Below are 24,393 nucleotides of genomic sequence, written 5' to 3'. Positions count from 1 at the left end.
TGCTGGAAATTCGCAACTACCTTCCCCCCCACACACACACCCCTAGTGACCCTTGTTTCATGCCCAGAAGATGGCCAAGATGCCCTCCCTCTCACAATCTGCTTAAGGTCATAGAATCAGCATTGCTGACAGATGGCCATCCAGCCTCTGCTTAAAAACTTCCTTGGAAGGAGAGCTCACCACCTCCCGAGGAAGCCTGTTCCACAGAGGAAACGTTCTGTTAGAAAGTTCGCTCAGAAGCATGCTTGAGTAGCTGAGGATGCTTACTGATCTTGAGCCATGGCGTCTTAATGTAGTCATTCCCTTCTCACTCCCACTTATCTTTGGTTTTTGGCCCTGTAGATATGCCAAAAGGACAAAAGCAAGAAGCCTAGCTAGGCTTTGACACTATTCTTGAATTGACACAATCATGCCAAGGATTTGTCCTCATGGCAGCTTTCTGAATAAGCATTCCGGGGGACAGTTTATCACCTCCTGCCCAACTTACCCGAGGGCTGCTCTCTCGTTTTTCCTCTGCCCCACCTATGCTGCCCCCCCCCCACAGGGCTGACCATGTGAATTGTTCCTGTTCCAGTTTCCAAGTCAAAAATATTGCACATCATGGTCACTGTCCATCTGGTTCCCTCTCACTGCCTTTTAAGAATACAGTTAATTGCATGCACAATTAACACGTACCCTAGGCTGGGAGAGGTTTGGGCAAAGTGTTCGAGTCAGGATCACTCCATAAATTGCCTTTTCTTGTGCTTGGCCACAATCGTGGTGGTCTTTCCTGAGCAGAAGAAATCTGGCCACCGCGGTGAGTGCCTGGTAATATTTGGATCATATTACTGCAATGCGCAATCAGCGGGGCCACCCTTGAAAAATGCTCAGAAACTTCCTGTTGGTACAGAATTCTTCAACCAGGATGCCTGTGTTCACTGGTTCCCAGTTTCAGGCCCGGTTCAAGGTGCTGACCACTACAGCTTCTTCTCAGGCCCTTCTGCATGTGCCCTTGCCTTCTGAGGTTAGACGGGTGGCCACCCGAAAGAAAGCTGTGGTGTGTGCCCGGTGCTAAGATTGTGGAGCTTTCAAGTTTACAGATTTCCTATCCACGTTTTCCCTCAGACCTCCCTTTAGTAATGAATAAGATACGGACTTGTCCAGCTGTGGACAAGTTTACATCGGGACAACAAAACGCAGCATACAAACAAGGTTAAAAGAACATGAAAGATACTGCAGACTTGGCCAACCTGAGAAATCAGCAGTGGCTGAACATGGACTGACGCAAACAGGACACAGGGTCTTATTCCATGACACTGAAAGACTGGACAATTCTACCAACTATTTTGTCAGATTGCACAGAGAAGCCATTGAAATTCATAAACATCAGCACAACTTTAACAGAAAAGAAGAGAGTTTAAGAATGAATAAGGCTTGGCTTCCTGTCCTGAAAACCTCCAGACTAACAAAGATTACAGTCAACAATAGCCATGCAGATTAGCTTTGGATTTCACACATTTAACAGATCACTTCAGGATACAATGGTTCCATTTTAACATACCACATCCTCATTAGCACATTATCTTGATACCTACAGGACAATGATTAGCACATTTGATACTTTTTGCAGGACAATGATTCAGCTCAAACCCAACCCCTTTCTGACTATATATTACTCTTCCTACACACTTGACACTGAGAGACACTGTCCTTCAGTGTTACTCCTCTGAAGATGCCTGCCACAGCTGCTGGCGAAACATCAGGAAAGAAAATACCAAGACTACGGTTACACAGCCCGGATAACCTACAAGAACCAATCCCTGCAAGATTTCCCTCACCTGTGAATTGCTTGATTCGGTGACCTCTCCTTGTATCATTCCCTGAAGCCGAGAGAGGGTGAGGGAATTGTAATGGAATTGCTTGGTTTCTGTTCTAGTCCTCATTGGTATTTTATCCGACTTCTGTTGCTGCACTATTCAGGAGGGAAAGAGTGTGGGGCTTCCCGCCTTTCCCTGTTTCCTGCGAAGCCCTGCCGAGTGCATGCTTGTCTTGGCTACACGCTTTGTCTGTGTTCGGTGCACCTAATGCGTTTTTTAAAATCATTCTGTTACCCTCGAGGTCTTCTTCCATTCTTGGAAAATCAATCAAAGGCTTGGGCATATCTCCACACTCTTTCTCTGTAAAGACAGAGGCAAAGGAATGCTTTAACTTTCTTTGTGCTCCTTCCCTGAACAAAATGTTGTTTTTGAGCGACCGTGTGGTTCTGTTTTCCTCTGTGCCTGTGTGCCTACATATTTGAAATGACTTGCCCCAGCTCTTCTGCGTTATTCTGTCTGTTTTTAATTCCTTTTGTTTTATCTTTTATCTTCCTTGCAGCCTTGATTTTTTGTTGTTGTTGTTGTTAAAACCCACTGTAGGTAGTAATAATTGCTTTCATTTTTCCCCCTGGGTCTTTGCTAGCCTCTGAATTATGTCATTTTTAATTTCCCTTCAGAAAGAATCTCATTACTCAAGGAAAGCCATAAAATATTTAAGAATAGAAAGTGACAACAGATAAAAGTCTCCGAGTTTGTGTGTTGATTTAAGAGCTCGTTCTAGTAAAAATAATAGTTTTCTAATGTCTTTATGGTTGGGCCTGCCTAAATTCAGCAAGGGCAGTAAAACAGACTCTTTGTTTTCCAGTAAGATCCTGGGCATCCCTTCTTCACAGAAATTAATAAATATGTTCCCTTTTTTCGTAGAACAACAGTGCTCCTGGAGCCATGACCCGGCGCAATACGTATGTTTGTAGTGAACGGACCGCTGCAGACAGGCATTCAGTCATTCAGAATGGGAAGGAGAGCAGGTAGGAGTCTCATGTAGATAAGGAGCAGTGACATTCTTCTCAAAGCCATTATCACATTGAATGGGTGTGTCTGTTTTCCTCTCCTCCTCAGGTAGTAAACATGAACACAAGCTGTGGCGTATTACAAATGAGCCCCAATATTGATCCTCCCCCCGTTTTCCTTTGTAAATCCTAATCTGGCACCCCCTACACACAGTATACAGAAGACAGAATCCATCCAGAGTGGGGGAGACTTTAACATTTGTTTAACATTCTCCATTAAAATTAGTGGAACTTAACAGTACTTTGGTTTGATTCTACCTACGGCTTGTTGGGTTATTGTCATAATTGGTAATTAACTATGCTGCTACCATGCAAGGCGGGATATAGGGATCTTAATTCTCGGACATTCCTGTAGCATTTATGGTCCTTGACTTTTTTATAGTGTTCAGATTCCCCTTGAGTCTTTTAAGTCGAGGTGGAATAAAAAGGTAATTAAGGAGGGGTTTTTTGCATTCAAACCCAAAGAAAATACACTTGGTGCGTTCATGTCTGTCTTTCTGTGTCTCAGCCCAGTCTGTGCTGCTTGCTACATTCCTAAAAAATGTACATGTTTTCCATAGAAGGTTGTCTGTCTCTCTCTTTTTTTTTAAATTTTGCCAAGGTAGGTGTCTTGTATCAGGCCCTAGATTTCATATACTGTGCATGTCACTGTTGAAAGCACTCCATCAAGCAAACGAGTTATCGTGTAGAAATACTAAACCCATTCTTCCCAAACAGATAATCCACGTGAAAACTAATAGCGCTCAGTCTTGGAAGTAAATTAATTTCCTGGCCGACACCTAGTCCCGGTCACACCCCACTGTTCCTTTTCTCCAGGCATTTTGGTTGGGGTGGGGGAGTTCATTTTGGAGCCACACAGATCTCCAGCTGACTTCCAGCAAAATGATATAGTGGACACTTCAAAGGAGGGAAGAATTACTTGTCCCTTTATCTGAGTGGCATTCACAGAACCTCTTCTTACCGAGAAGGAGTGCATGAACATTAAGGCCTTTCCAGGGAGCTGAAGGTCAGAACAAACTACCCATCTTGCTCCATTTTCACCAGCCCCAACGGTCAGGCACTCCTTCTTGGTGGATTTCATGTGTATCAGGAGAAAAGTGCTTTGAGTAATCCACAGTAAGCGGCTTATACTATACTAAAGGTTTTATTGCCCTTGAATCCTGCAGGGTAATAAGGAGGGGAGGAGAATAAAACGTACGGATCTAGCCTGCTCGGTGGTCTGTGAGTCAGAAAAGTCTTCTGGGTTTCAGAATTTGATTTCTTTAGTTGTGAGCCTTGCAGCTATGAGTCTTCTTTTTGTAAAGATGCTGGAAATCTGGCCCTAGAAAGTGCCTGTCCCATAGCTGTTTAAAGTGAGGAGATGGGGGAGGGGGACAAAATTTGACTCATTTTCATTTGAATTGGCTGGGTCGGGTTTCACAAAGGTTGTAGTCCTAATTCCTGAGGATATTTTGAACACCAGAGATTTTTTGAGTGGAGCAAAGCCTTAAGTATTTTTTTTAATCTTCTAGAGCCTGCATGGAAAGACCCTTTTTTCTAAATTGGGTGCGTTTATGGCAGATGGTTCATTCAGGAGAGGAAATGTGGGTTTTTTTCATAATACTGATAACAGCCCTGGTTGGTATTTGCAAAAACCCACTTCATTTGGTATTACAAGAAGAGCTTGTTGCAAATGAAGTTGCTGGTTTGTGGAAGCTCTCAGCCTGAGGTCCTGCAGATCCACTGCCGGTCAGAATACGAAGCCGGTGGGACCAATAGCGTGACTTGTTATAAGGCAGCTTTATCTCTGTGTGACCAGTAAGGGAAAGACTGTCCCCCTCACTGTTATTTCCCCCTTGGGGGTTTGACTCCCCTTGTGGGTTGGACTCCAGCTGTAAGCATTTAGCCAAACTGAACATAAGAAAGGCCATGCTAGATCAGATCAGGGCCCATCACGTCCAGCAGTCTGTTCACACAGTGGCCAAGCAGGTGCCTCTAGGAAGCCCACAAACAAGACAAGTGTGTTCCACAACTCCTAATATAATAGGTATGCTCCTCTGATCCTTGAGAGAATAGGTATGCATCATGATTAGTATCCATTTTGACTAGTAGCCAAAGCTGTCCTCCATGAACATGTCCACTCCCCTCTTAAAGCCTTCCAAGTTGGCAGCCATCACCACATCCTGGGGCAGGGAGTTCCACAATTTGGAACTGGAACAGCTTTGTGGAAGGAAAGATGCTTGCTTTTTTTATTTGAAACTATGCAGTAGCTTGCATGTTTGTTTGTTGGTCCATCATGCTGTTCTTTCTGCCTTTGCCTGAACCCAACCCTCCCCCTCCCCCCCACCTCGCAGCCTGACAGAAATGTTCGCTTATGCGGCTAGCCCTGCTACGGTATATACCACAACCTCCGTCAGTGTTCGGCTGCGACATCAGAAGTCGATGTCCATGTCGGCCTCTGTGCATGCGAAGATGATGTTGCCTGCAGTAAACAATGTCACAGATAACTTCAGGTCTATGTAAGAAATTCTGAAATTGTCGTGAAACTAACATGTCCACTGCTGGTTAACGCTGTGCTGTGGAACCTTTAGCAGTAGACTGTGCTAGAGTGTGTTTCTCCCCACCACCACCACCACATTCTCATTGTTCCCATTTGTCTTGTGGTCAAGGTTGTCTGTGCTGTGATCCCTTCTTGAGGAACATCTTGAATGTTCTCAAATCTCCCTGCCACCTGGCCTGGTATTGTAATCATATAGCTGTGGAAGTGGTGATATTTAGTGGCTTTTCCTTTTCATAGACATCCTCAAGGTGTATCAGTTTAGATAGAGAGGGAAGGAAAGGAAGGTTCTTACATTGGTCTTTTTCAAAAGAAGCCGCATTTGGTCCTCCCCACCTTTCTTGCTTTACCCTTACCAGTAAAAGTCTTTATGGTTTCCTTACAGACTAAGTCCTTCCCTATGCAGAGTTTTAGTCTGCCTGTTCGTTTCTAATGTGTATTAAAATAAGAGTTCTGTGTAACTCTCTAAATGGTAATCCATAAGAAATGTTTCGTTCCCTATTATGGCACTTAACTTCCTTCTCTTTGTGAACATGCAATGTTAAGCTTACAAAGATTTATGTTTTTGAAGAAGTGGGTGAATTTTTTTCCTCTATTCTAGTGCTGCTCCTGATCAAAGAACCCCGGTTGCTTCAACTCACAGCATCAGCAGCGCAACGACGCCGGATCGGATCCGTTTCCCAAGAGGCACTGCCAGCCGTAGCACCTTCCACGGTCAGCTCAGAGAACGGCGCACCGCCACTTACAACGGACCGCCTGCGTCGCCCAGTCTGTCCCACGAAGCAACGCCGCTTTCGCAGACACGAAGTAGGGGCTCCACTAACCTATTCAGTAAATTAACCTCAAAGCTAACGAGAAGGTACGTATTTTACGAATACGAAAGCCTTTATTGGCTTTAACAGGGAGATCGTACAGTGAAGTTTACAGTAAAAGCATGGTATAAGGGCATGCAGATATCATACGATAAAATTTACTATAAAATCATTTTTATATGAACATACAAATCCCACTAAATTGGTAACTTGGTTATTCAAGTCCTGACTTAACCGATATATGGTGCAGAGTAACAATCACGTTCTCTAATTACGAGCTGAAAAAACCTTGCCACCGAGTCAAAAACAAACAAACAGCAACTGCAAAAGAGTTTTGCTCAGCACAGGAGTTCTTATTAGCCAAGTAGATCATCTAGTCATATTGAAAATTCAGATGTGAAAACCCTGTTTGAGGTGTGGTAGAACTAAACATGTAGCATTCACCCTTCCTTTTCTCCTCCAAATGTTCCCCTCAAAGGAATCGGTGTTGGGCTCGGATACGGCAAAGAAGATAGTTTGCACAGATACTCTATGAGACTGTTCCATTATTGGGGTTGGGTTGCAAAGGCCAAGATAAATTGGCCGGTCTTAGAAATACCAGGACTAAGCAGTATAAACCAGCCGGTACCATTTTTTATTTAGAATTCTTTACAATATATTTATTAAATAGCTAACAACAAACTTACAACCAAATCAATTTCACAGATAATTATATATCATCAGTTATAGCATTCCAAAGAATATATGTGGACGGATTCCATCTTGGAATTTGGAGTTCCAGTACGTTAAACATATCAACCATCATTCATAGAATTTGTTCACCCCCAAATTAGACATTCTTTGAGCATATACATAGTATGAAATCATCTTGATCTTACTAATGTTTTTCCATTGTTCCAGCTTAATACAAATTTTTGCTGCAGCCAACAGATTATAACCATTTTCCATTCTATGTGAGGCACTTCAGTTTTTTAGATAGCGTAATAATATTACAGCAGCCTAAATAGCCCAGGCTAGCCTGAGTTTGCCATATCTTGGAAGTTAAGCAGGGTTGTCAATGGTCAGTACTTGGATGGGAGACACACACACACACACCCAAGGAAGACAGGGTTGCTATGCAGAGGGAGATAATGGCAAACCACTTCCGCTCATCTCTTGCCTTGGAGACCCAATGTGGAATTTCGTGAGGTTGCTACAAGTCGGCTGTGACTTCACTGCACTTAATGATTATTAATAATATTACTTATGGGATTCATTTACAATCTGTAGCTTGTAACTCCAGATTCTTGTTCCAAAATAACAGTCCCAAAAGCTTGAATTTGAGGACATGTCCAAAAGATATGATTAAAATCTGCTCTATTAGCATGGCATCTCCAACATTTATCAGTGTGTTTTATATATCAAGTGTCAAATTACCACTGATACTGAACCTTGACAATGTTCTTTTAAATGTGCTGAGATTAATCTAACAGGAAGCTGGCCCTTTTCTTGCACCTGCTTTCCCATATAAGATCCACTCAAGGAAAGGAGTGTTTACAGTATCTAAAAATGTTAGAAATCTAAGGATCGTCTCATAAGTAGCTTTCTCGTGCTCCTGGTTCAGCTTCCTAATGTAAGCCAAGAGAACAGGAAGCGTTCCACCAGAAAAGTAGGTGCTTTATCATCAGGGCAGCCCAGTAGTGAGACTCAAACTATGCTGGCTTTATCAGGATTCAGGGCTTCATAAAGAGATGGGTGCAGGAGGACAGCATAGGTGCCAGCGTGCAGGACTGAGAGTCATGCCCTCAAAAAGAGGAATTGAGAAATGCCCTGTATAGTTTTAAATGGCTCATATTACAGGTTGAGTATCCCCTATCCGGACATCCAAAATCTGGACCGACCCAAAATCCAGACCTTTGGCTTTCTAGAGCGGCTGTTCTAGCTGGCACATTTCACTGAGCCCTTCTGGTTCTGTGAATCCTTTTTCGGTTCTTCCAATCTTGTATTTAATGCAACAGCTCCAAGCTCATCTTTGTTCATACTCCACTCCTTTTGCAAGTTTAGCGTCTTGTGTCTCTGCCTTGAGGTGACTGGGAGGGGGAGCTTGTGCTGAAGCATCCCATGATTCCAAGCGGCAGGCAGGCTGCAGACTCTGCCTCATCAAGACCAGAGCCTGGTGGACAGGTCTGTAGGCTTCGAGAGATTTCCCTGAACACTGGGAACGCGATTTGAGGAGGGAATTCTGCTGTTCCAAGGGGTCAACAATTAAATTTATGGTGCTTTGTTCCTGTGACGCCTGCAATTCATAAATGTGCAAGCCCCAAACTTTTTTGGTGTCCCGCCACTAAGGACTTGAGACATTTTGCTTCACATTAGCACACCCGTGTAATATTTTGGCACTGTAACTGTTGGAGTATTCTTCACATTTTGAGTCAGCTGTATGCAACTATCCTTTTGAGTAGTTTGTCAGAATGGGCAGGAATGTTCTGACTTCCACTCCTAAAATGACACTATATCATCTGGAAGAAGCAATCACTTTTGGGACTTCCAAGTTCTCTTAATTGGCACCATGATTTTTGTAAACAGTAAGCCAAAATGCTAGGGTTTGAGGTTTTTTTTTTCCCTGCTCCAGAATGCAACAGGCACATTCTCAGAACAAATCATGCAATTGTCTCACACTTATGGTGTGTGGTTGACTTGGTGTATTTAGAATTTCCCAGTTTCCTGGGAGATGAGGAAGTGGAAGGAGCAGGGGGGGGTTAGGAAAAGATCACAGAGGAGCACAGAGAGCTCTGTGTTCCTTATGAACTCTTGTTCCTGGAAGAAGTGCACGGTTTCTTTCTAACCTTGGATTAGATCCAGCGGTTCCCTTCTGCTAAATAAGGAGTCTTCCATATGAGGAAGGGCTGTTTCCACTGGAGGATGGGAACAATGGACTCCATCCAGCTGTTCTTAAGCTTTCTTGCTTAAATATTAAAGCTATAGATTTGCAAGATGTCATCGTTCATCCATATCATGTACCCTTCATACACACACACACAAAATGTGACCTAGGCTTTGCTTCGTTGTCAAGCTTCGAATGCAGAAGTAGTATGAAGAGGCCCCTATACTGGATACCTTCCTCTCATTCACACAGGGGAGTGGGCTTTATTGCCCCTTGAATTAGGAGCATGGGGATGAGAATATTGAATTTCTCTAAGCATGAGCGTCCATCCATTCCAATAACCATTCTTTATTTCACAGAATGAATTTTGAAAACTATTGTTTCCTTTTGTTTTGTCAGTCTGTTATAATTGTGTGTCTTACTTTTTAAATGGATTTTCAGTTTACTTCATACCGACACATTTTGTTAATTATTATTTTGGCTTAATTTCTTTTAGAAACATGTCATTCAGGTTTATCAAAAGGTAGGCGTTTACTTATATATTTTTAAGAACCAGCTCTCGCAATTAACCTTGAATTTGGCTTTTCTAGCCTTTTTGGTTTTTCTTTCAAGAAAAAAACAAAACAAACAAAAACTAAACTTTCTGCTGAGAACTAAATACTCTTAATGTACCCAAGATATGAAAATAAATTCATTAACTACTGATAATCCCTAAGGATCTCTGGCACCTGAATAATGAGATGCAAAGCATGCCTTGAGCGCTCTACTTACTTTGATAGTGCCCAAAATAATTTTGTTCTTTATACTAATACACTTAGCATGCTTATGGTTGAAGAATGATGTAGTAATATTGGTGAAAAGTATAATTCGGAGGTAAGTACAACTGCGCTTCATTCAATTAATCTTAATTTTAGTTTCAGAGCTTTATTTTCCATTGGTCATAATATATTTGGAACCTTGCTCCACATTTTAGGGCGGTTGTTTTATTTGCTTAAATTCAAATAGTGATACCCCAGAAATATGATGACACCTTCAAATCTTTTAGTATCTTTTTACAGCAGAATCTGTGAAGAGTCTTTTCATTCAGTGGATATAAACGGTCTCTGCTGTTTGAGAGGGTGGAAATAATATTACGAGACTACCGAGTAGCTCTAAAATCAGTAAAAAGTCATTAGCTCTTTTTGCCTTTTTGAGAATTACCTGCTGAAACTCAAGCTCAGTGAGATGTTCAAACAGTAAAAAAAACAGCAAGAGTCCAGTAGCACCTTACAGATGAAACTAAGTTTCTGGCAAGGTATGCCCTTTTGTGAGTCACTTGTGTTTCCGCACGTCCAAGATATCGGGCAATCAATCAGAAAGTGATGCTAGCAGTTTCTTCATTCTCAAAATGGCTCCCCGAGATACATTATAGGAGAAGGGAGAGACTGTGTGTTTGTGTGTCATTGTGTACATGAGCAAACTAGGACAGGAGCCAGAGCCATCGCACAAGATTGTTCTCAATCCCTTCTGCAAGCAGAACTACACTAAGTAGATTTTTTCCACATTTGTACATTGCTGGGTCCAGCTACTGTATTCCCTTCCCCCATTTCAATAACTTTCTTTGATGTTCTGAAGTACATTTGAAGCTCCTGTGACATTAAGAGTTTCCCCAATCACCATTATGAAGCGCTCAGTGAGAACCGAAGAGTAGGCCTTCTGGATCAGGCCAGTGGTCCACCTCGTCCAGCATTCTGCTTCACGCGAAGTCAGATGCCCCTGGAAGGCCTACAAGCAGGGTACAGAGGCTGGGGCCTACCACTGTTTTAGCACTGTGGTACTGGTATGCAGAAGATTCCTTCCATTGAACCATGGAGGGTATTGGCTCTGATCCCATTGCAGCTCTCTGCTGATGGAAGGGATTTCCATCAGCAGAGTGGGATTTCCTTTCTGCTCCTTCCTGCTGCCGCCTGAAGTGCCCCTGGAAATGCTCCTCCTGGGGGTCCAAGGACACACACACACACACCCGCGGGAAGGGGCTGGTAAGGGGTACTGGCAAATGAATGCCCCTCTCCTGCTAGTAGACATTTTTTGCAAGACACAGCCCTCCATTTAATCACTGTGGCTAGTAGCCATTGATTGACCTAGCAATGAATTTGTCTAATCCCCTTCCACACTTTAATTGTTGTCTCTATGCAAGTTTATTAGCTGTATTTGAACATCACTGTATGCATCTGGAGATGCCTCCATTAATAGGGTAGCTTCCACGCGCCACGTTTGTGGCCTGCTGGAACCTTGTGGGGTTCTTGGTTGAGATGATTGAGTTGAGTGGTGTTTTCAACAGGCCAGGGGTGTTCTTAACAGGCCAGCCTTGGAGGTGTCCTGGTTATGGGAAGGGGCAGCACAGGAAGCGCATGGCCTGCCCCCCCCCCAAAACACCATGTCCAGAGCTGTTCTTATAGAGAAATTAGTTTAGATCACTTCTTTTTAAATGTTGCAAATTCTTTCATTCTAGTGCATTTTAGGGTGCTTGGGGGTCATCCGAAGGAAGATTGAGTGACAAACAAGCTTAAGCGTTATTTAACAGTAGGTTATAAAAGAATATGACCTTTGGTATGTGTCATACCTTAGAAATGATGCAGATTGAAAGGATTACATCTTGCAGTGCGGTAACAGTAGCAAGTCAGAGAAAATTCCATACTTAGGAATGGAAAACTCTGATAGTGGCTTCTTATAGAACTGTTAAACTCTGATAGTGGCTTCTTGTAGAACTGTTAATCTATTGATTGGCTATGTTTTGAATTTAACAATTGGCCTCGTTAAATTACTTGCATGCATCTCCAGTTTACAGACAGCAAGAGTTTACTAAGATGTGTGATTACCATTCAGACAGAAATAAAAAAAAATAATGTGTTGAGTTCTAACACATAAAGTCCTGTTTATCCTGAGTCCCAGATAAGATACCTCCAAAATAGCAGTCCTAGATGCTGTGATTGCTTATATGTTACTTACTCGTTAAGCTGACACATCTCATCCATTGTGACGTGCATGCATTTCCCTCTCCCCATGCTATTGGTCTGTTGTAATGGAAACACTAAATTTACAGTAGTATTTACTGTGATGTACCATTGTCCCAGCAGTTCTGTGGTCAGCTATATACATTTCATTTCACATTGTTCAATAATTCGAATCACCCGGCCTGCCGATAGTGTGAAAACTATCTTAGAACTCATTTACAGAGCAACTCTTATACCCCGAAGCACGGTTGGTCGGAGTTAAAATGCTCTCAATCTAGCATGTGTGTTTACAGATATTGAGACCAGTGGTTAGTTTCAATATCCAAAGTCACTATTCAGCAGTGATGAAAAATGCTTTATACCAGATCATCTCCTGAGAGCTTTGAGATTTGCTGTTATGTTGCTGAGATATCATTGATGTATATTTCACGCTGTAGTTATCATCTACAAATGTTTAGACAGTGGTACTCAGCCATTACTGAATTATTGCACCAGTGAATTAGGTTAAATGAAAATGCAAATCCATGCTGTGGGCAACACAACCATAGCCAATTCCATCCTGCTCATGCGGTTGGCAGCAGTAGCCCAAGAGTAATTAACATTGTGAGCCCTTCAGGGACCTTTCTGCAAATATCCATATGCCATCAGCTTGGCAGTTTTAAGATCTTCTCAGACTTTGCTGAGCCGTTCATGTATTTAGCGGGCTGACCACTTACTTTCTATCACCTTTACTGTGAAAAGGTTTTAAAACTAGCAGCAGACTTGGGGGTAAGATTACATCCAGGATCAATCATTGGGTCTTCCCAACCATTTTCCAAACTGCCTCAAATTTTCTGAAAAGACAACACAAATTGGCAGGGGGCGGATGGGGCTCAGCGGCAGAGTAACTGCTTTGCATGCAGAAGGTCCCACATTCAGAGAGCCGCTGCTGATCGGAGTAGATCATGCTGACCTTGATAGACCAATGGCCAGTCTCTGTATAAGGCAGCTTCATGGGTGTTCAGGTTGACTGTGTGCTGTCATACGCAGTTGAGCAATTGAGTACCACTAGTGGGCTTCTGTTCCAATGTTAAATGTCTGGTGAAATCACCCTACTGAGTAATGGTGTCAGATTCAACCTTATTTATTTATTTGTACTTTTATCCTGCTCATTCCCGGCCAAAGCCGGGCTCAGAGTGGCTAACAACAGTAAAAACCATAAAATAGCAATAAGAATATGAGGGTTTTTTTAAAATCCACACAAGAGGGAGGGCCGAGGCTCTTTGGAAGAGCATCTGCTTGGCATGTAGGTGTCCCCAGGTTCAATCCCCAGCATCTCCAGTTGAAAGGGACTAGGCAAGTAGGTGAGACCCTCCACCTGAGACCCTGCAGAGCTGCTGCCGGTCTGAGTAGACAATACTGACATGATGGACCAAGGGTCTGGTTCAGTATAAGGCAGCTTCATGTGTTCAAGACAAATTATACGATCTAAAACCGACCGTTTCTGAGCTAAAAGCGAGTAGGCACTTATTTTGTCGGCACACAGGTCTGTCGCCAGCCCAGGAAAAGCAGACAGAGGGTCCCCTATTAAAGGTCAGTTGAAGTGTAAAAGGGGAGGGGAGGGAGGCCAGCTAAGATGGAAGACTGTTGCCGCCCTCAACCAGAGGCCTAGCAAAATGTCTCAGTGTTGCAGGCCCTGCAGAACTGCCTGAGATCCCACAGGGCCCTGGTCTCATTAGAGAGAGTTCCACCAGGCCAGGAAATGCCCTGGCCGAGGACAGCTGGACACTTCTCAGGCCAGGGACCAGGCTTATATTCATTGACGATTATAACCAAAGCCAATAGTGCTGGAATGGAGGCCACTGGCACCCTTTCTGTGCTGAATAGAAGGGAAGCACATAGGGAGCGAACTGGTGTGCAGCTTGGTATATATAAGGCTGTGGTGTAACTACATCGGTAGTTGTTAACCTTTAATCCACCGTCACCCACAGCACACTGTATTATCATTTCCATACCTCCCACCACCAGTTGACAATTAGGACATAAAACAGCCCATCAGATAAGGGCGCTTTATTTATATTGGTATGTTTATAGTATATGCATGCAGTACACTCAATGGCAAACCACCTCTGTTAATCTTTTGCCCTGAAAACCCTGCCGGGTTGCCGTAAGTCGGCTGCAACTTAGCGGCACTTTACACAAACACACACTACAGGCACATCTCCAGTGAGGTCCTTGTTCCTGACGGCCTGCACGCAACTCCTTTTATGTAAGGTTGGATTCCTGTTTGCTGTGTGCTACTTGGAGGGGGGGGGCTGGGGTTTTCGCCTTGGGGCCGAGCATGCAGTGTAAAATAACCTCCTTGCCCCGACTCCCATTTCCCTCGATCTCCCCCCCCCCGTTAAGAATCACTGAACTAGACCTTTGCAAGTGCATTGCCATTTGATTTGTAGACACTCTGTGTGTGTGCGCGTGTGTGTCCCTGTGCATAGAATTGTGTGTAATGTCAGCTCTGCATGACTAGCTCAGACAAAATTCCACATCAGCACAAGTTATACCGAAGGCCGTTGTGGGGTCACGTTGAAACTGAGCATTGGGATTAAAAGTGGAAATGTCTTTCCCTCCCCAGAGTGTTTTTGGTTTTGTAATATTTTGCTGAATTGGCAAGTTAGAGGAAGGGTTTCTGCTGGCTACTTAAAACATTTATCTTTAGGTGGAAATTAATTTTCAAGCAGGCACTTGTGAAGAAGGAAAAAAACATCGTAGTTTCATAATAATCGAGGTGCACTTTTACTGTTCACTGTGGGAGCCAGCAAAGAGGGGGACAATCTCAGTTTGTCCTAAAGTTTTGCATACCTTCTCTCCCTCAGTAGTTTAAAAGCGTCCGTCTTTACAGCTGTAAGTTTATTTCAAAAGATGTATGTACGAAGGAAAGGCAGAGGGTGCTAAGCGGATAGAAGCATGCCGTGATAAAACCTAACCAGAAGATAAGTGGGTAGCAATTACCAACTCATGAAGGTGGACTTGTGTTACAACTGAAACTGAATTCCTAGCACCTTCATTTTCTTATCCTCCTTGCCTAACAGGCCCTGGTCTTTCTGGTGAATGGGGGTTCTTGCTAGAATCCCCGCACTGACAGCTTCCATGTGCATAGTGAATAGGTAGCCCGAAGGCCAAGGGTTTGTGGCTTCCAAATATATTTCATTTGGGCAAAGGCATGTTGGGTGCTCTAAGCCGACCGATCAGCTCGTACGCTTAAACCCAGGCTCTCGTTTTACAATTGTGAGATGTCGCTTGCAAGTGTTCTGCCGCCTTTATTCCTGCTAGTGTAAGATTTGTCTTCTTTTTTCCTGCTTCCTTTGTGCTTTCGGCATTCTTTTCATTGAGGCTCCCGACTGAATATGAGAGGAACGGGAGATATGAGGGCTCAAGGTGAGGGCAACTTGTTGTTGTTGTTGTTGTTGTGTGTTTTTTGTTTAAAATGTTCCTTTAGGTGAGTTTGGACTCTCTTCTCCAATCCTTTTGATACGCCGCTTGGGTAGTAGAGCACTGGTGGTGGATACCCCTCTCGAGAGTTAACAAACGTGCAAAACCAAGAAGGCCTCTTCTGTCTGCAGAGCTGTGATTAAATCACAGCGCACAACTCGAGGTTTCTCGCGTATGCCCATTCCAGCCCGCGTGAGAGCCAGCGTGGTGTAGTGGTTAGGAGCGGTGGTTTGGAGCGGTGGACTCTGACCTGGAGAACCGGGTTTGATTCCCCGCTCCTCCACATGAGCGGCGTTAGCTAATCTGGAGAACTGGGTTGGTTTCCCCACTCCTCCACATGAAGCCAGCTGGGTGACCTTGGGCTAGTCACAGCTCTCTCAGCCCCACCTACCTCACAAGGTGTCTGTCGTGGAGAGGGGAAGGAAAGATGATTGTAAGCCGGTTTGATTCTCCCTTAAGCAGTAGAGAAAGTCGGCATATACAAACCAACTCTTCTTCATTCCCTGGTGGAAGTCTTATGACTCGTAATGCTGCTGCGGTTCTTAAACTGTGGCGGAGAAAGCCAGCAGGTGATGGCGCTGCTCGAAAAGTAGGCTTCGTCGTCTTAGCCAGAGGTTGTTGCTGAAAAAGACCTTACCAAACACCTCGGCGTACACAGTCGGACTCCCCAGTTTGCATTCTAGGGAGATAATGCTCATGTACAATTGGCTGCCACTGCTGCAGTGCGGAACCCAGTTTTGTGCAACTGTAAGTTAATCACAGAAATGTCTATAAGAGGGCCTTGGTTTTAAACGGGAAGCTCCTCTTTTCTACAGAAGTTCTAGGATTTCATTGACGCATTGCCTTAAACTGGGATCAGCTAAGTTGGGGGCCGTGTTCTCGACAGTTGTGTTAAGTGCCACTCTCCTCCTATTATGCGACAACTGTCTGTGAAGTGGCTCTAAGTTTTGTGGCGACTGGCTTTATGCACAGAGTTCAATTCCTGGGTGCCCGTTTGCCTAAAGACCACTTGCCTGTCATAAAGGCCACTGATTTCACAGAAGAGCAACATGAAATTCTAGACATTTCTGTACTCTTTTTCGTTTTCTCTCAGCCATTCCCAAAGGGGCACGGGAAGTGGGAAGGCAGCTATAGGAGAGTCCCTGTTTCTCATATCTGAATCTCTGATTCTCATGCTCTGTGTGAGCGTGTTTCAATAGAGAGCCGGTGATCCAGAGAACTGGAAGCCATGTGCAGCTGTGAAAATGGTTGTGTTTTCCTGACGCTCTGGACCGCAGCTGCTGCGTTTATATGTTTTAGCTCTAACAATTGTAGTGGAAAAGATTTTTTTTTTTTTTGGTCACTAATACCTTCCAGTTTTAATCTAAACTTTAACAACTTGTGCCTAGAAAACAGTGATCTTAACCTTTCATATCCCCTTTGCAGCTAAACATACGTGGCCACTATTCCCCAAAGCATTAACACCTGACACAAAAAGTGCCGTCTTTTTCCATGTATAAGACTGCGTTTTTTTTTCTTTTAAATTTTGCCCCAAAATTGGGGGTCGTCTTAAACACGGAGGACGACCCCTATTTTTTTCTTAATTTTGGGTTTAAAAAAGGGGCTTGTCTTATACATGGGGGCGTCTTATAGATGGGAAAATACGGTAATTCTTTTTAGCTGCTTTCAATTTGTGGGGAAGTAGGAAGGTCTGTCCAAGTCATAGGCTTTCTCCATGTGGTTTCACAGTATTAAAGGAAGATGTCCTAGGGGACCTTTCTGCAAGGACTTCCCGGGGTGTGGTTAGAGCAGGGGTCTGTGATGCCCATAGACACCTTTTCTAGTACCTGCCAAGGGTTTTTACAAGGTGGGTGTGCCTCTTGCCCCACAAAGCTTCTGATTGGCCATTGGCGATCTGACTGGCTGTGCAGATTTTTAAAATTATTTAGCATCAGCTGCCACCACAGCAAAAAGGATCTTCACTGTGTGACTGAAGGTAAGCTGTGGTGACCATTTTGTGGTTGGCTCTGGCTCCTTCAGCCGCCTTTTTATGGTTGCGCCCAGCACACTGTGTCAGAATTCTAAAGTACCCACAGGCTCAAAAAGGTTTGGGACCCCCTGGGTTAGAGGTGACACAGTACAGCAACCTTGCTGAAGACTGCCTGTATGTGGTCACTGCTTGAGCGGGAGACCTCTCAGGAGCCTTACATTAGTCCCTTTGAGCTCCCTGAATGAAGAAAGACAGGATATCAATGCAGTAAATGCATATAGAAGACAGGTACTATGTTGGAAAAACCGTGTTCATGGTATAGGACCTATGGGATTCTGCACTAAAAATTCTCCAACACTGCAATTGGTTTTTGCATTTGAAGGATGAAGCAGGTGCCCAGAGGGACCTTTCTCTTAGTGCAAGACCCACGGTGTATTTAGAATGTACATTCTAAATCCTAAATCCCAGATGTCTTTGCAAGGGCAAACACACACATTTGGTCCCCTGTGTACGAAGTGGAAGTTGGAGAAATGCCTTGGAAAGGATGGTTTTGAGTAGAGAAGTGGTAGGTGGGGGGAATTTGTGACCTCCCCTCCCCCAACACTGCTACTTCTCTGCTTGACTTCAACACCCCCCCCCCGGGGGGGCTTCTTTCCATGGGAGATCACACAGTTTGGGTCTGTTATACGTATTTGCATGTCATTTCTGTTTAGCGTTTGCTTTTCCCATAACGCCTAGCGAGAACAGCTTTTTACTCACAACGGGGTTTGGTAGCGGCCGCTAAGATAACACACTTAACCGTCATGCATGCTGCAAAAAAGGAAGGGCGGCTTCGACTAACGTTAACAACTGCCGAGGCGACAGAGTTGTCCGGCGAACACTAAACCCGAGCGATTTCCTTTCAGCCGCAACGTGGCCGGGGATCAGAAGGACGACAACAAGGAAGGGAAGCCCCGCTCTCTGCGCTTCACCTGGAGCATGAAGACCACCAGCTCCATGGACCCGAATGACATGATGAGGGAGATCCGCAAAGTCCTGGACGCCAACAACTGTGACTATGAACAGAGAGAGCGCTTCTTGCTTTTCTGCGTCCATGGGGACGGCCACGCAGAAAACCTCGTGCAGTGGGAGATGGAGGTGTGCAAGCTGCCAAGACTGTCCCTGAACGGAGTTCGCTTCAAACGGATATCGGGAACATCCATAGCTTTTAAAAACATTGCTTCCAAAATCGCCAATGAGTTAAAGCTGTAATGTGAGAAGAGCAATCGAGTTTGTAAATTTAAAAAACAAAGTAGCAATTTCAATTTTTTTTTTTTTTTTGAGAACAACAATGGAAATGTATAGAATAATATTTAGGGCAATAACTTCTGCATCTTCTGAATCATGATATTAAAGAGAGAGAAAACAAGCTGCTGAGCTGGGAGGGAGAGTTGGACTTTTTTATATATATAAGTGCACTACAGCATTAAAGTTGCCTCCTATGTAAAATATTACTCCCTTCTGCTTTATTTCCATTGCTCTTGAGTTCTTTGGTAAACATCCTGAAACACCACAACATAGACATTTGAATATGCCTCCTGTTTGTGTGGATGTGTGAATGTACAGTATGTGTGTATTATTATGATATAAAAGTATTATATGTTAAACGACTCACTGGAAAACATCAAAGATGTACCAGTAGCTCTTTTTTTGGGGTGGGGGGGCTAATTTTGGTGCTAAAATTGAAGCTGCCAAGGTGGAAAACACTTCAAAATAATTGACTAGTTAACTAGTAAATGCAGGTTTTACAATTCACTGCTGTGTTTAAGATTAGTATGAAGGGTTTCGGTTATTGGTTGTTGACAATTATTCCTGTGGGTTGTTTTTTTTTTTTTTTAATTTGCTCTCATGAGGTAATTTAAAACTCATGGTGGTGTTTCCCCCCCCCTTCAAAGTCTTGCATTATTTCTCCCTCCTATTTATTATTATTTAAGTCTGAATCCGATTAAAACTACACGTTTGTGATAATTAAAATTGTGGGGAAATGCTTCCAAGTTTTTCTTTTCTTTCTTTTTTTTCTTTCTTTCTTACTAAGTAGAAGTTGAGCCTTTTTCTCTTCGAAGTTTTTTACTGCCAGAAATTACAGGTTTTGTTAGGGGTTATTTGTTCATTCTGAGGACCACGGGACTTGTGCGGGGCAACCTCTTGAGGGACCTCTGCCCTTTGCCAGTAGCCTACAGAGTTTGCACTAATATTACCTTTTAATACCTTACACTGAAGTAGGAATATATATTTAAATTCCAGAGTTCAACAGTAGAATCTGCTTCCTAGGTGTTGGTGAGCTCCCCCTCACTGGCAGTCTTTAAGCAGAGGCTGGACAAGCACTTGTCAGGGATGCTCTAGGCTGATCCTGCATTGAGCACGGGGTTGGACTAGATGGCCTGTATGGCCCCTTCCAACTCTATGGCTCTATGGCCCTTGCCCGTTACTGACATTTTCAATGGCACAGACGTTACTGCGATACAATAGGTGGGTGAGATTAGCCGAGAAAGGGGGAATAAGAGCACACGCACAACAACGAAGTGTATGAACTGCCCTGTGACTGATCCAGATGTTGACTATATTTACATATATGATAGGCATATTAAAAAAAAAAACCAACCTAGTGATCAGTTTCAGATGGTTAGCCATTGTTTGTCGGTTAAAGCAAAAATAGGGTAATAGCACCTTACAAATGTTATTCCTTCATAAGCTTCTGTGGACTAGAGCAGCTCTTCCTTGTGAGCAGTTTGTGAAAATGAAAGAATAGAGAACAACCACCTCGCCAAATCAGTGTTTATTTTCTAAATCTTATCTTACAGTGGCCCAAGATAGTCAAGTAGTAGTTATAGGGTTGCCAACCTCCAGGTACTTGTTTCGCATATCAGCTTCATCAGAAGTCTGTTGCTCTATATCTTGCCATTACAGGAGAATGTTGACTGCTCCATTGAGTTTCTCTGATTCAAATCCTGTTACTTTAAAACACAAACACACTTCTAAAACAACATTTCCAACATAAACATACTTAACATATACTTTCACACCTATATGTTTAAATACAGAGAACATAACAAAAGTTTACCCCAGCAGATTATTCTGTTTGAATTGGCAGACCACGCTGTCTGGGCTTCGCCTCTCTTTCACCTAGGTCTGCAACCAAACACCATTTTAGATTTGCATAAATCTGGGACAAATCGATTATCCACAGCTCTTCTCCATTCTGTCAGTATTCCAAAGGTATCTACCAGTTACCTTACCATCGATCTAAGGATTCACACAGAAATGCCATAATATCTGAGCAGGAAAACCAGAGGTTGCAGTTGGAAGAGATTGTGCAATAGATTGGGGAGGGACCATGGCTTAGTGGTAGAGCATCTGCTTGGCATGCAGAAGGTCCCAGGTTCAGTCCCTGGCATCACATAGTAGGTGATGTGAAAGACCTCTACCTGAGACCCTGGAGAGCCGCTGCCGGTCTGAGTAGATAATACTGACTTCGATGGACCAAGGGTCTGATTCAGCATACGGCAGCTTCATGTGCTCAAATCTGTGTAGATTTATATGGTTTTTTGCATAATTTTGGGGTTTGCGTGAGACTGGGGAGAAAAGACTGGGAGTTGGACTATTGGAAAAGGGACTGTAAAGCCTTTTAGCAGGAACCATAATATTGAGTATAAAAGGCCAGTCCTTGAGATATTGAAAGCTGTATCCATTTTGCAGTATTTTACCAAATACTTTACAGACTTCCTCTGAAACTAATGATGGTTACAAATCTGTTTGTTTTAGGTTTTTAAACTGCTGGAATTAACCAGATCTTGCACTGCAGGGTATGTTCTGTAATTTGCCCTGTGTCTGCAATGTAGCGATTGTATATACACCCCCTCTAAAGATTTTTAGGTGACCAGCTTCTTTCCTACAAGCTCCTAGACAGCCCTGAATGGATAGTTACAGTGGGTACCCCTGATTTCCAAGACTCATCTTCCTTGAATCAAGCTGCAAAAGAACAAAATCAACTTTATTCCAACCCACTGTACCTGTGTCTTCTGTGAATTAGATTTAATGTTTAATTATGGGCTTAATTACCTTGAAATGTTTTCTGTGTAAACCCATTTTTATTTAGTCCTTCTGATGACAGACTTAAACCAGGATAAAGGGTTTCATTTTTAAAGAACTGTTCTTAAATAGATTTGCTTTCTATCACAATTCAGTCTCTTTTTTGATGCTCCCATTATCAGGGTTCACCCAGGATGCTGATGCTCAATGTTTCAGACCAACTTTACCTCTTCATAATTCTTCCTTGCTATACTAGTCGCTGTAATTACCTTGATGATACACCAGGTAAGAAGCTGTAGAGGAAAACGTAATGTATATGACTTTAAAATAAATCTGTACAGGGTTGTTAACAGTAGGAATTGTTGGGATGGTGACCATCCTTAATAGTAGTTTTTCTTTTTGTTAAAACAATTAAAAAAACTTTTCAGGGCTGTTAAAAGAGAGCCAGTGTGGTACAGTGGTTAAGAATGGTGGTTTGGAGCGGTGGAGTCTGATCTGGAGAACCGGGTTTGATTCCCCACTCCTCCACATGAGCGGCGGAGGCTAATCTGGTGAACTGTATTTGTTGCCCCACTCCTACACACAAAGGCAGCTGGGTGACCTTGGGCAAGTCACAGCTCTGTTAGAGCTCTCTCAGCCTCACCCACCTCACAGGGTGTCTGTTGTGGGGAGGGGAAGGGAAGGCGATTGTAAGCCGGTTTGGTTCTCCCTTAAGTGGCAGAGAAGGTCGGCATATAAAAACTAACTCTTCTTCTTCTCTTCTAAAATCTCTGGTGAGTATCTGAGCATCTTTTTCTCTCTTGTTTTCATAAAAATAGCAAGCAACTGCTCAATCAGGGTTTCTTGCATAGAGTATTTAAATGCTTTGTAGAGGGGCATAAAATTTGCCCAATAGGATGGTGTCCTGAAGAGAAAGAGACAAATCTCCATAGAAAACATTGAAAAATAGCATAAAACATCTCGAGACAGTAGGAGAGGAGATTTCGCTATGGTCACGAGCGCTGTAACAATATAGCAAGACATCCACGCTGCTAAGACTGACGTTACAGAAAAGCTATAGAAAAGGTTTCCTAGTAAATGTAACTCCTGTCATGCTCTTCTCCTGTTTGCCGATTGCCTTCAAAGCATGTCAGAATTTGAAATATTTGCTCTTAGGTTTGGTGTGCCTTCTGAATAATTGAAGGCCTTTGACCAATGAGTCAAGACCGTCAGGTGGGTCATGTAGCCGTACTTGTTGAGTTGCAAACTGCTATATTAGATGCCTTCTTTCCTGCCTTTCGGAAGACCCTGCTGCTACTAGTGCGCATGTGTAAAGAGCACCATGCCTCCTGCCTCTTTGTGCGTGCACATTGAGATGGGCAGCATGCTGAGGGTGGTCATACCGGTGGTTGGGACCTTGGGCTTGCTTCTTGCTGTGTTGCATCTTCTGCTTCTCTGCTTGGCATTTCCTTTCTCTGGGTCTCCTGTTCTGATGCTTCCAGTCCTAGCCTTGATGCTGGTGAGGTCAAAACAGTGACTCCCCCTCTTCCTGAACTCTGACGTCCAGTGTCTTCTGGTTACATGTTTGGGGCCCTCTGAACTACGGTTGATATAAAAGCAATATTTTTCTTTCATAGAATTGGAAGGGACCACCTGGGTCATCTAGTCCGACCCCTTACACAATACAGGAAGTTCACAACTACCTCCCCCACACACCCCCAGTGACCCATACTCCATGCCCAGAAGATGGCCAAGATGCCCTCCCTCTCATAGAATCCTAGAGTTGGTACCACCAGGGTCATCTAATCCAACCCCCTGCACAATGCAGAAAATTCACAGCTACCTCCCCCACACACACACCCCTAGTGACCAGAAGATGGCCAAGATGCCTTCTCTCTCATCATCCGTCTAAGGTCACAGAATCAGTATTGCTGACAGATGGCCATCTAACCTCTTCTTAAAAGCCTCCAGGGAAGGAGAGCTTACCACCTCCACTGAGGAACTGCTCTAACAGTTAGAAAACTCTTCCTAATGTCTAGATGGAAACTCTCTTGATTTAATTTCAACCTGTTGGTTCTGGTCCGACCTTCTGGGGCAACAGAAAACAACTTGGCACCTTCCTCTATATGACAGCCCTTCAAGTACTTGAAGATGGTTATCATATCCCCTCTCAGTATTCTCCTCTTCAGGCTAAACATACCCAGCTCTGAAAATGGCAAGGAGCACAAGACAGAGGAGCTAATGTCCAGGGACGAGGAGCATCTTAAACATACCCAGCTCCTTCAACCTTTCTTCATAGGACTTGGGTCTCCAGACCCCTCACCATCCTTGTTGCCCTCCTCTGGACACCTTCCTTCTGAACCTTCATACCTTTCTGGACGTGCTTGACCTCCCATATTTTCAAATTCCTCCCCCCCACACACACACACCCAGTGACCCTTACTCCATGCCCAGAAGATGACCAAGATGCCCTCCCTCTCATGAACTGCCTAAGGTGATAGAATCAGCATTGCTGACAGATGGCCATCTAGCCTCTGCTTAAAATCCTCCAGGGGAGCTTACCACCTCCCAAGGAAGCCTGTTCCACTGAGGAACCGCTCTAACTGTTAGAAAATTCTTCCTAATGTCTAGATGGAAGCTCCTTTGATTTAATTTCAACCCACTGGTTCTGGTCCAACCTTCTGGGGCAACAGAAAACAACTCGGCACCCTCCTCTATATGGGAGCCCCTCAAGTACTTGAAGATGGTTGTTTTCTTCCCCCTTTTGTTTTTTGCCCCTTTGTAGGGGACAGTGCCTAAAATGGTAAGCCACTGCTAAAAGGGGGAGGAGGGATACCTCTAC

General features: G+C 43.7%; 1 protein-coding gene across 5 annotated transcripts in view; it reads left to right on the top strand.

The window, feature by feature from the left end:
• Nucleotides 1–18,898, top strand: part of MARK3 (microtubule affinity regulating kinase 3) — an 80,438-nt gene extending 61,540 nt beyond the window's left edge. For 2 of the 5 annotated variants that reach the window (XM_056851033.1, XM_056851031.1), the window contains 6 exons: nt 2,721–2,824; nt 5,200–5,364; nt 6,004–6,261; nt 9,574–9,600; nt 15,437–15,481; nt 18,410–18,898. In XM_056851033.1, the coding sequence (XP_056707011.1) occupies nt 2,721–2,824; nt 5,200–5,364; nt 6,004–6,261; nt 9,574–9,600; nt 15,437–15,481; nt 18,410–18,755 (945 nt within the window). In that variant the 3' untranslated portion in view covers nt 18,756–18,898. The remainder of the gene's footprint in view (nt 1–2,720; nt 2,825–5,199; nt 5,365–6,003; nt 6,262–9,573; nt 9,601–15,436; nt 15,482–18,409) is intronic. The other 3 variants (XM_056851034.1, XM_056851032.1, XM_056851035.1) reach the window with 3 other exon arrangements.
• Nucleotides 18,899–24,393: the final 5,495 nt, after the last annotated feature.

Source organism: Euleptes europaea, chromosome 6 (assembly GCF_029931775.1).
Source record: "Euleptes europaea isolate rEulEur1 chromosome 6, rEulEur1.hap1, whole genome shotgun sequence".
Lineage (NCBI taxonomy): Eukaryota > Metazoa > Chordata > Lepidosauria > Squamata > Sphaerodactylidae > Euleptes > Euleptes europaea.
This window is presented reverse-complemented; position numbering and strand designations above follow the sequence as displayed.